Source organism: Globicephala melas, chromosome 15, assembly GCF_963455315.2.
Source record: "Globicephala melas chromosome 15, mGloMel1.2, whole genome shotgun sequence".
Lineage (NCBI taxonomy): Eukaryota > Metazoa > Chordata > Mammalia > Artiodactyla > Delphinidae > Globicephala > Globicephala melas.
The window spans coordinates 57628276-57641901 of record NC_083328.1 but is presented as its reverse complement, the minus strand read 5'-3'; the positions used below and the strand labels follow the sequence as shown (position 1 = coordinate 57641901).

Here is a 13626-nt window from a genome sequence, read left to right as displayed (position 1 = left end):
AATGAATGAATGCAGGCTGATAGCACATAATGGGCTTTGAATGCCTAAGGACTGTGATCCATATGTCGGAGGGCCTTGCTTTATTGATTGTAAGACTGGCTTATGTTATGAGATACATGAGGCACATTTTCACATTTCTCTGTATTGATATATATTTATTGAACATCTGCTGTGTGCCAGGTGCCCAGAGAACAAAACATGTATGACCCTTGCCTTAAAGGGGCTAACATTCTAGTGGGGCAGTTAGAAGTTAGGAAAAAGTAAAATAAATAGTATCTCAGATGGTGATAAGTATTCTGGTGGAAAATAAAGCAGAGAAGGATTTTAGGAACAGATTGGGAGGAAGTGAACATTTGTCATTAAAATCAGGTGATCACTAACAGATATCTATAGAAGGCCCACCCAGTAGCAGCAGAATACACATTCCTGGCAAGTCCAAATAGAACATAATCCAGAATTGACCATATGCTCATCCATAAAACAAACCTCAGAAATTTTAAAGGATTGAAATCATACAAAGTATATTCTCTGATCACAATGGAATAAGATTAGAAATCAAAATCAGAAAGGAATTTGGGGAATGCACAAATATGTGGAAATGAAGCAATACATACACCTAAATAATCAGTGGGTCAAAGAAGAAATCACAAGTGAAATTAGAAAATATTTTGAGATGAAAGTAAATGAAAACACAACATGCCAAAATTTATGAGGCGAGATAAAGCAGTACCTAGAGGGAACTTTATAGCTGTAAATACCTATATTAAAGAAGAGCGATCTCAAGTAAATAACCTAACCTTCCACCTTAAGAAACTAGAAAAAGTAGAAACTAGAAAAAGTAGAGCAAAGAAAACCCAAAGAAAGCAGAAAGAGGAAATAAGAAAGATTAGAGGAGAAATAAATAAAAAACAATGAAGAAAATCAATAAAACCAAAAGTTGATTTTTTTTAAAGATCAACAAAACTGACAAATCTTTAGCTAGACAGAGAGAAGACTCATATAACTAAAGTCAGAGAGGACATCACTACTAAACTTACAAAAAAATTATAAGGGGTGTGGTAAAAAAAATAACTAATTGGTCTTTGTCCCCAGTTCCTGGACATGGCTCCTAAAAACCCTTGAAATCTCTGGAGTGATAAGAGTGTCTTTTGTATGGAAATGAGATGACAGGTGGCTGGGGGTCCCCAGGTAGCTCAGGATGGGGCTGGTTACCAAAAAGGCCAAAACCATGCTTAGAAGATTAGAATTTTACACTTCACCTGAACCTCTGGGGATGGGAAAGGGACAGGAGATTGAGTTAAATGCCAATGGCCAATAATTTAATCAATCATGCCTATATAATTAAACTGTCATAAAAACCCCTAAACACAGGGTACAGAGAGCTACCAGGTTGGTGAACACATCCAGGAACTAAGAGGGTTACCCTCCCAAAAAGGGCATGGAAGCTCCATGCTACCTCCCCGCTCCTTCTACCTTGCCCTATGTTTCTTCTGTTTATCTCTTCTATTTGCCTATTCCTAAGTTATATCTTTTAATATAAATTGGTAATAGTAACTAAACTGTTTTTCTGTTCTGTGAACTGCTCTAGCAAATTACTGAACCTGGGGCCGTCACAGTCATGGTAACCCCCAATTTGTAACCAAGTCAAACAGAAGTGTAGGTAACTTGGGCACCCAATACTTGTGACTGGTATCTAAATTGCGGGCAGTCTTGGACTGAGCCTTTAAATCTGTGGAATCTGACACTAACTCCAGGTAGTTAGAGTCTGGATTGAATTCAAATGCAGGACAGCCAGGTGGTGACCAGAGAGTTGGAGAGTTGGTTGGTGTGGAAAACTCCCACACATTTTGTGTCAGAAGAGTTGTGAATAAAACAGTTCATTAGGAGACAGAATGAACAACTATTTACCAACATATTAGATAACTTTAGATAAAATGGACAAATTCCTCTAAGAATTACCAAAACTGCCTCAGGAAGAATTAGAAAATCTGAATAGATTTATAATAAGTAAAGAGATTGGAGTAGTAATTTAAAACTTCCCACAAAGAAAAGACCAGGCCCATATGATGTCACTGGTGAATTCTACCAAACATTAAAAGAAGAATTAATACCAATTCTTCACAAACTCCTCCCAAAAAAATAGGAGGGAACATTTCCCAATTCTTTCTATGAGGTTAGTATTATCCTGATAGCAAAACCAGATAATGACATCACAAGAAAAGAAAACTAGAGATCAATATCCCTTATGAACATAGAAGCAAAAATTGTCAACAAAAATACTAGCAAAGTGAATCCAACAACACATAAAAAAGATTATATGCCATGACCAAGGGTTTATTACAGGAATGCAAGATGGGTTTAACATTGAAAACTAATTAATGTAATATACCATATCAATAGAAAAACTGGACAAAAACCACGTGATCATCTCAATAGATGCAGAAAAATATTTAACAAAATCCAACACACCTTCATGATAAAAAGTTCTCAACAAATTAAGGATAGAAGTGAACTTAGCCTGATAAAAGTCTTCTACAGGTTAACATCATATCTAATGGTAAAAGATTGAATGCTTTCCCCCTAAGATGAGGAAAATACAATGTTGTACACCATTGCCATTTTGTTCAACATTGTGATGGAAGTATTAGCCAAGGAAATTAGTCAAGAAAAAAATAGAGATCTTTTCAACAGTGTTGGGAAAACTGGATATCAACATGTAAAAGAATGAATTTGGACCCTTACCTTACACCATACACAAAAATTAACTCAAAGTGGATCAAAGACCTAAATGTAAGACCTAAAACTATAAAACTCTTAACAGGAAACATAGGAGAAAACTTCATGACATTGAATTTGGCAGTGATTTCTTGGACATGATACCAAAGGCAAAGTTAAAAAAAGAAAGACAAATTGGACCTCATCAAACTTTTGTGACATTATCAACAGAGGAAACCTGTAGAATAGGAGGAAATATTTTCAAGTCATGTATCTGAAAAGAGGTTAATATCCAGAATATATAGACAACTCTAAACACTCGACAGCGCAAAAAAAATAAAATGGGCAAAGGATTGAATAGACATTTCTCCAAAGAGGGTATACAAATGGCCAATAAGCACATGAAAATATGCTCACATCACTGATCATTATGGAAATGAAAATGAAAACCACAATGAGATACCACCTCATAACAATTAGGGTGGCTACTATCACAGAAGGAAAGAAGTCAGGAAGGAAGGAAAGAAGAAAGGAATAAAGGGATGGAGGAGGAGAGGGAAGAAGAAAGTAAGAAAAGCACAAGTGTTGATAAGGATGTGGAGAAATTAGAACACGTGCACTGTTGCTGGGATTTTTATATGGTGCAGCCACTGTGGAAAACAGTATTGAAGTTCTTCATAATATTAAAAATATAATTATCAGATAATCCAGCAATTCCACTTCTGAATATATATCCAAAAGAACTGAAAACAGGGACTTGAAGAGATATTACACCCATGTTCATAGCAGCATTATTCACAATAGCTAAAAAAACATAGAAACAACCCAAGTGTCCATCAAGAGATGAATGAATAAACAAAACGCGGTATATACATACAACGGAATATTATTCAACCTTAAAAAGGAAGGAAATTCTAACACATGCTACAAATGGATGAAGCCTTGAAGGCATGATGCTAATGAAATAAGCCAGTCCCACATGGACAAATGCCATACAATTCCACTTGTATGAGGTATCTAGAGTAGTGAAATTCTTAAAGACAAGAAGTAGAATGGTGGATGCCAGTGGCTGGGAGAGGAGGGATGGGAAGTTATTGTTTAATGAACACGGAGTTTCAGTTTTGCAAGATGAAAAGAGTTCTGGAAATGGATGATGGTGAAGATAGCACAACAATAGGAATGTACCTAATGCCACTGAAGTGCACACTTAAAAATGGTTAAGATGGTAAATTTTATATTATGTATATTTTACCATAATTTTTTAAAAAATAAAAAGAAAGAAGAAAAAATAAAGTAAAAGAAAGAAAAGGAAGGAAGGTAGGAGGGTAAGGTGGGAGGGAAAGTAAAGAAATAGAAGAATTTCCAGATTTGCAAGGAAGAGGTAAAACTATCTCTATTTGCACATGATATGATCTTGTATATATAAAATCCTAAGGAATCCACTAAAAGTTATTAGAGCCAATAAATGAGTTCAGAAAAATTGTAGAACACAAGATCAATTTTTAAAAATTAATTGTATTTCAGGACACTAGCAATGTATAATCTGAAAATAAAATTAAGAATACAAATCCATTTACAATAGCATCAAAAATAATAAAATACTTAACAATAAATTTAACAAAAAAAAGAGCAAGTCTAGTACACTGAAAACTACAAAACATTGTTGAAAGAAATTAAAGACTTCAGTAAATGGAAAGACATCCCATTTTCATGGATTGAAAGACTTTATTTTTTTAAGGTGGCAATGCCCCAAAATTGACCTACAGAATTCATGAAACCTCTATCAAAGTTCCAGCTAAGTTTTTTCCAAAATTGACAAGCTGTTCCTAAAATTCACTTGGAAATTCAAGGGAACCAGAATAGCCAAAACAATCTTGGAAAAGAAGAACAAAGTTGGAGGGCTCAAACTTCCCAAATTCAAAACTTACTATAAATATACAATAACCCAGATAGTGTGATACTGGCATAAGAATGGACATATAGATCAATGAAATAGAATCCAGAAATAAACTCTTAAAATTATGTTTAATTGATTTTGACAAGAGTGCCAAGACAATTCAGTGGGGAAAGAATGAGAACAGTCTTTTCAACAGATGGTGCTGGGACCACTAATTATCCCCATGCGCAGAATAAAATGGGCCTCCTACATTCACACAGTACACAAAAATTAACTCAAATGGATCATTGACCTATATCGAAGAGCTAAAATTACAAGCTTTTAGAAGAAAACAGGAGTTAATCTTCATGAGCTTGAGTTAAACAGAACGTTTTTGGATATGACATCAAGAGCATAAATGACAGAAGAAAAAATTGATAAATCGGACTTCATCAAAATTAAAAACTTGTACTACAAATGACACCATCAAGAAAGAAGAAAAGCCCACAGAACAGAAAATATTTGCAAATCATGTATCTAATAAGGGACTTGTATCCATAATATACAAATAATTCTTATAGCTCAGTAATAAATAGATAAATAACCCAATTTTTAAATGGGCAAAGGATTTGAAAGACCTTTCTCCCAGGACAATATACAAATGACCAATAAACATGAAAAGGTGCTTAGCATCATTAATCATCAGGGAAATGCAAATCAAAACCACAACAACATACCACTTCATATCCACTAGAACTGCTATAAGCAAAAAGACAGACAATAAGAGTTGGTGAGATTGTGGAGCAATTGGAACACTCGTACATTGCTGGTGGGAATGTAAAATGGTGCAAGCACTTTGACACTTCCTCACAATATTAAACACAGAGTTAACATAACAACCTAGCAGATGCACTTCTAGGTATACACCCAAAAGAAATGAAAAAAAAAATCCACCCAAAAACTTGTACATGAACCTTCATAGCAACATTATTCAAAATAGCTAGAGTGGAAACAACCCTAACATCTGTCAGTGGATAAATAAAATGTGGTCTGTCCATACAATGGAGTATTATTTAGCAATAAAAAGGAATCAAGTACTGATGTAGGCTACAATATGAATGAACCCTAAAAATATTATGTTAAGTGAAAAAAAAGCCAGTCGCAAAGGACCACACATTGTATGATTCTCTTTATATGAAATGCCCAGAATAGGCAAGTTAGAAATTAAATTAACAGTTGCCTAGGGCTATGGGTGGGGCAGGGAGGAACAGGAAGTGACTGCTAATGGTTACAGAGTTTCTTTGGGGTGACAGAAATTGTTCTGAAATTAGATTGTGGTGATGAGTGCACGACTCTATGAATGTACTAAAAAACACTGGCTTGTAACCTTTAAACTGGTGGATTGCTTGTTATGGAATTATCGTATATCTGAATAAAGCTGTTTTAAAAAATCAGGTGGCCAGAGAAGCCCTCCCTGAGAAACTGACTTTAGAAGTTTTGGCAGGGAAATGAAACATTTTCTTAGTAAAAATATATTATGAGTACATTATGGAATAGAATGAACAATTCACATACATTTTAATAATAAAACATGATATGTTAAAGAACCTTTAGGTCCACATGTGTCCCTTCAAGCCCAGGTCACACAGTAGAGAGGTACTTGGGAGAACATTTGAGAAGCAGCACAGCACAGGGTTCAAGGAGGGAATCAGAACTATCAGAGTTGGATCTTGGAAGGATCAGGGTGGAAAAAGGACTAGAGTGGGCATACAGCCCATGTCCTCAGGAAGGGAGGGGCATTCTTGAGCACTGTGCTTGGGGCCTAGCCTTTGCACCTCTTGTCCTCACTTCATAGATGGGAAACTGAGACTGGGACGGACTGGGTAATGATAATAGTAAGAAAAAGTCCACAGTCACCTGGTGGCAAATTGATCTGATGGTGAGACGTTTTGTACAGTGGTATGAGGGGAAAAGAATGATGGGAGAAGGGGGAAGATTCCAGAGATCAATGAGGTTGCTGGCAGAACTTGCTGTCTCATCAGCTGTGAGCGGTAAAGATGAGGGAAGAGTCAAGGACACATCCAGTTTCCAGTTTGTATATTGGGTGAATGATGGAGCTGTTTGCTGAAATGGGGAATACTGCCAGGCAGAAGATGGCATGCTTGGTTGGGTTGGAGGCACCTGTGGCACATCCTGGGGGGGAGGTGGGGGTTGTCAGGTTGTGTATTGATCTGGAGATCAAAAAAGAGAGAGAGAAGTCTGTGCTAGCAACAGGGTAAGTGGATGATCAGGGTTCCTAAATTCACATGTCTTCAGGAGCTTGCAGATGGCAAGCCATGAGTGCAGCAGGCCAGTGGGAGAATTACAGGTGGAGACCATGGAGAACAAGCAAGTACACTCCCTTCCAGAGAGAGCACCCCTTACTCAGCTCTAGACTATAACTGCCATGTAGAGAGTGGGAAGGGAGCATGATTAAGAACATGGAAGTTGGAGCCAGACTGCCTGGGTTCAAATTCCAGCTCCCTTACAAGTTGCTTTACTTCTCTGTGCCTTGGGTTCTTTATCTGTAAAATGGGGATGATAATATAGTACCTTCCTCCTAGGAAAAAAAAAAATATATATATATATATGTGTGTGTGTGTGTGTGTGTGTGTATACATATGTGTGTATGGCATATAGCAAGTCTACAAAAGTGTCAGCTATCATTATCATATGAGACTTCAGATCCAGCTGTCAGAGGGGCTACACATCTATAATGTTATGTGAAATTTACTAACCTGAAGTTGTTGGCAACTGATTAAAATTTTATTTAAATAGTCCAGAATCAAACACAATGCATATGGATGAGGTCTGCATATGGCTCTTGAGCTTCCAATTTGAGACCTCTGACAGCCATGGTAAGTTAAAGTGGAGATCGAGTGGTGGTTTTACCTAGAGAAAAGGGAAAATAAGAAGAGCTGGCCCTGGGACAGGTGGCAGAGGAGAGAATGCCTGTCTCATGATGTCCGATGCCCTACAGGATCCCAGAAGGAGAGATAGATGTACAGCAAGACCATGAAGAAGCTGTTAAGAGTGGAAGCCTCTGGAAGGAGGGCCCAGGTCCACAGTGTGGGCAGCCATGGTCTCTGGCATGAAGACCTCCTGGAGCCTGCCAATAAGCCCAGCATCACTGGAAAGTTCAAGGTGCTGGAGCTGCCCGTGCTGGGCCATGACCTGAGGCTGGTCCTTTGCTTGGCTAACCTCACATCCTGGGTCCAGTGGGTCCAAGTCACCATACTTTACACCCACAAGCCGGTGGCAGAGATCCTGCACGAATCCCATGCAGTGAAGCTGGGGCCAGAAGAGGATAAGAACACCACAGCTGGGTGGGACCTGGTTGGCCCAGCTCCTTTTCCAGGAGGGTTGGGGTTGGGGGCAGACTTCATGGCACCCTACATTCATTCCCAGGAAAGAAAGGGATATTTCTGAGCATTTGCAGATGAGAAAACTGAGGTTCAGAGGGGCTGAATAATGAAGATAGTAATAAAAGTACACAATCATCTAGTGGCAAACATATAATGCTCAGGTGATCCCACTTAGTATGAATATTCACACACTGAATAAATACCTGCTGGGAGCATTTCATAGTATGTGGAATATGCCCTGTGTTACCTTTCTAAAATCCAACAAATTTCAGAGCTCATCTGGCTCCAGGTGTTTGGTGTGAGAGGAATGGACCAGTAAGAGATGTTTATTAAGTGCCTACATGTGCCAGGCCCTGTCCCAAGAATTCTGCAGGCATCAGCTACAACCCACAACCACCCTCAGTCCTCTCCCTTCCCCTTTCCTCCCATATTCTTCCTCTGTCCCTGTCTTTCTCTCTCCCCTGCCCCACCAGCACATACATTCTGAAGGATTTGATTAAATAAAGACATTGTTCCTCTGAACCAGTTTCAGCTAAGTGAAATCTTGTGTGTTTTGACAGGATGTAAAAGTATGTGAAGGAGGTGTCACATACTTTTTGCTTTTCTGTCACTTATTTTTCACACAGTCTAAATCACAAAATAACACTTCACAAGGAAATGTTAACTAACATACACTTTCTCCTGGTTTTTTTCATATTAAAAGTAATACAGCTACGTAGGGGAAAGCAGGAGCAAGATGGCAGAGTAGATGGACGTGCGCTCATTCCTTCTTGTGAGAGCACGTGAATCACAACTAACTGCTGAACAATCATAGACAGGAAGACACTGAAACTCACCAAAAAAACATACCCCACATCCAAAGACAAAGGAGAAGCCACAGTGAGACAGTAGGAGGGGAGCAATCACAATAAAATCAAATCCCGTAACTGCTGGGTGGGTGACACACAAGCTGGAGAATGCTTATACCACAGAAGTCCACTCACTGAAGTGAAGGTTCTGAGCCCAACATCAGACTTTCCAACCTGAGGGTCCGGCAATGGGAGGAGGAAATCCTAGAGAATCAGACGGTGAAGGCTAGCGAGATTTGATTGCAGGATTTTGACAGGACTAGGGGAAACAGAGACTCCACTCTTGGAGGGCACACACAAAGTAGTGGTCGCATCAGGACGCAGGGAAAGGAGCAGTGACCCCATAGGAGACTGAACCAGACCTACCTGCTAGTGTTGGAGGGTATCCTGCAGAGGCAGGGGATGGCTGTGGCTCACCGTGAGGACAAGGACACAGGCAGAAGAACATCTGGGAAGTACTCCTTGGAGTAAGCCCTCCCAGAGTCCGCCATCAGCCCCACCAAAGAGCCAGGTAGTCTCCTGTGTTGGGTTGCCTCCGGCCAAACAACCAACAGGGAAGGAGCCCAGCCCCACCCATCAGCAGACAAGCGGATTAAGGTTTTCCTGAGTTCTGCCCACAAGAGTAACACCCAGCTCTATCCACCACCAGTCCCTCCCATCAGGAAACTTGCACAAGCCTCTTAGATAGCCTCATCCACCAGAGGGCAGACAGCAGAAGCAAGAAGAACTACAATCCTGCAGCCTGTGGGAAAAAAACCACATTCACAGAAAGACAGACAAGATGAAAAGGCAGAGGGCTATGTACCAGATGAAGGAAGAAGATAAAACCCCAGAAAAACAACTCAATAAGGTAGAGATAGGCAACCTTCCAGAAAAAGAATTCAGAATAATGGTAGTGAAGATGATCCAGGACCTCAGAAAAAGAATGGAGGCAAAGATCGAGAAGATGCAAGAAGAGTTTAACAAAGACCTAGAAGAATTAAATAACAAATACCTAGAATAATTAAAGAACAAACAAACAGAGATGAACAATACAATAACTGAAATGAAAAATACACTAGAAGGAAACAATAGCAGAATAACTGAGGCAGAAGAACGGATAAGTGACCTGGAAGACAGACTGGTGGAGTACACTGCCATGGAGCAGAATAAAGAAAAAAGAATGAAAACAAATGAAGACAGCCTAAGAGACCTCTGAGGCAACATTAAATGCAACAACATTTGCATTATAGGGGTCCCAGAAGGAGAAGGGAGAGAAAGGACCCAAAAAGATATTTGAAGAGATTATAGTCAAACACTTCCCTAACATGGGAAAGGAAATAGCCACTCAAGTCCAGGAAGCACAGAGAGTACCAGGCAGGAAAAACCCAGGAGAAACATGCCAAGACACATAGTAATCAAATTCGCAAAAATTAAAGACAAAGAAAAATTGTTGAAAACGAGGGAAAATGACAAGTAACATACAAGGGAACTCCCATGAGATGAACAGCTGAATCCTCACCAGAAACTCTACAAGCCAGAAGGGAGTGACATGATATATTTAAAGTGATGAAAGGGAAGAACCTACAACCAAGATTACTGTCCCCAACAAGGATCTCATTCAGATTCGACAGAGAAATCAAAAGCTTTACAGACAATCAAAAGCTAAGAGAATTCAGCACCACCAAACCAGCTCTACAACAAACGCTAAAGGAACTTCTCCAAGTGAGAAACACAAGAGAAGAAAAAGACCTACAAAAACAAACCCATAACAATTAAGAAAATGGTCATAGGAACATACATATCAATAATTACCTTAAATGTGAATGGATTAAATGCTCCAACTAAAAGACACAGGCTCGCTGAATGGTTACAAAAACAAGACCCATATATATGCTGTGTACAAGAGACCCACTTCAGACCTTGGGACATATACAGACTGTAAGTGAGGGGATGGAAAAAGATATTCCATGCAAATGAAATCAAAAGAAAGCTGGAGTAACAATACCCATACCAGATAAAATAGACTTTAAAATAAAGAATGTGACAAGAGGCAAGGAAGGACACTACATAATGATCAAGGGATCAATCCAAGAAAAAGATATAACAATTATAAATATATATGCACCCAACATAGGGGCACCTCAATACATAAGGCAACTGCTAACAGCTATAAAAGAGGAAATCGACAGTTATACAATAATAGTGGGGGACTTTTAACACTTCACTTACACCAATGGACAGATCATACAAACAGAAAATAAGGAAACACAAGCTTTAAATGATATAATAGAGCACATAGATTTAGTTGATATTTATAGGACATTCCATCCAAAAACAGCAGATTACACTTACTTCTGAAGTGCGCACAGAACATTCTCCAGGATAGATCACATCTTGGGTGACAAATCAAGCCTCAGTAAATTTAAGAATATTGAAATCATACCAAACATCTTTTCTGACCACAATGCTATGAGATGAGAAATCAGTTACAGGGGAAAAAGGTAAAAAACACAAACACATGGAGGCTAAACAATACGTTACTAAATAACCAAGAGATCACTGAAGAAATCAAAGAAGAAATCAAAAAATACCTAGAGACAAATGACAATGAAAACACGACGATCCAAAACCTATGGAATGCAGCAAAAGCAGTTCTAGGAGGGAAGTTTATAGCTATACAAGCCTACCTCAAGAAACAAGAGAAACCTCAAATAAACAATCTAACCTTACACCTAAAGGAACTAGAGAAAGAAGAACAAACAAAACCCAAAGTTAGTAGAAGGAAAGAAATCATAAAGATTAAAGCAGAAATCGATGAAATAGAAACAAAGGAAACAAAAGCAAACATCAATAAAACTAAAAGTTGGTTCTTTGAGAAGATAAACAAAATTGATAAACCATTAGCCAGACTCATCAAGAAAAAGAGGCAGAGGACTGAAATAAATAAAATTAGAAATGAAAATGGACAAGTTACAACAGACACTGCAGAAATACAAATCATCCTAAGAGACTACTACAAGCAACACTATGCCAATAAAATGGACAACCTGGAAGAAATGGACAAATTCTTAGAAAGGTATAACCTTCCAAGAGTGAACCAGGAAAAAATAGAAAATATGAACAGACCAATCACAAGTAAGGAAATTGAAACTCTGAGTAAAAATCTTCCAACAAGCAAAAGTCCAGGACCAGATGGCTTCACAGGTGAATTCTATCAATCATTTAGAAGAGAGCTAACACCCAACCTTCTCAAACTCTTCCAAAATATTGCAGAGGAGGGAACACTCCCAAACTCATTCTATGAGGCCACCATCACCCTGATACCAAAACCAGACAAAGATACTACAAAAAAAGAAAATTACAGACCAATATCACTGATGAATATATATGCAAAAATCCTCAACAAAATACTAGCAAACAGAATCCAACAACACATTGAAAGGATCATACACCATGATCAAGTGGGGTTTATCCCAGGAATGCAAGGATTCTTCAATATACGCAAATCAATCAATGTGATACACCAGATTAAGAAATTGAAGAATAAAAACCATATGATCATCTCAACACATGCAGAAAAAGCTTTTGACAAAATTCAACACCAATTTATGATAAAAACTCTCCAGAAAGTGGGCATAGAGGGAACCTACCTCAACATAATAAAGGCCATATATGACAAACCCACAGGAAACATCATTCTCAATGGTGAAAAACTGAAAGCATTTCCTCTAAGATGAGGAACAAGACAAGGATGCCCACTCTCACCACTATTATTCAACATAGTTTTGGTAGTCCTAGCCATGGCAACCAGAGAAGAAAATGAAATAAAAGGAATACAAATTGGAAAAGAAGAAGTAAAACTGTCCCTGTTTGCAAATGACATGATACTATACATAGAGAATCCTAAAGATGCCACCAGAAAACTACTAGAGCTAATCAATGAATTTGGTAAAGTTGCAGGATACAAAATTAATGCACAGAAATCTCTGGCATTCCTGTACACTAATGATGAAAAATCTGAAAGATAAATTAAGGAAACACTCCCATTTACCAATGCAACAAAAAGAATAAAATACCTAGGCATAAACCTGCCTAGAGAGACAAAAGACCTGTATGCAGAAAACTATAAGACACTGATGAAAGAAATTAAAGATGAAACAAACAGATTGAGAGATATACCATGTTCTTGGATTGTAAGAATCAATATTGTGAAAAGGACTATGCTACCTAAAGCAATCTACAGATTCAACGCAATCCCTATCAAATTACCAATGGCACTTTTTACAGAACTAAAACAAAAAATCTTAAAATTTCTACGGAGACACAAAAGACCCCGCATTGCCAAAGCAGTCCTGAGGGAAAAATTCGGAGCTGGAGGAATCAGATTCCCTGACTTCAGACTATGCTTCAAAGCTACAGTAATCAAGATGATATTGTACTGGCACAAAAACAGAAATATAGATCAATGGAACAGGATAGAAACCCCAGAGATAAACCCACACACCTATGGTCAACTAATCTGTGACAAAGGAGGCAAGGAAGTACAATGGAGAAAAGACAGTCTCTTCAATAGTGGTGCTGGGAAAACTGGACAGCTACATTTAAAAGAATGATATTAGAACACTCCCTAACATGATGTGCAAAAATAAACTCAAAATTGATCAGAGACCTAATATAAGACTGGACGCTATAAATCCTTAGAGGAAAACATAGGAAGAACACTCTTTGACATAAATCACAGCAAAATCTTTTTTGATCCACCTCCTAGGATAATGGAAATAAAAACAAAAATAAACAAATG

The 13626-nt window shown here is 38.3% G+C and overlaps 1 protein-coding gene across 1 annotated transcript in view; it reads left to right on the top strand.

Annotated features, from left to right (window-relative positions):
* TGM6 (transglutaminase 6) overlaps positions 1-13626 on the top strand; it is a 45520-nt gene that overhangs the window by 20927 nt on the left and 10967 nt on the right. Inside the window, 1 exon segment of the mRNA XM_060285316.1 lies at positions 7611-7935. Coding sequence (XP_060141299.1) covers positions 7611-7935 — 325 coding nt within the window.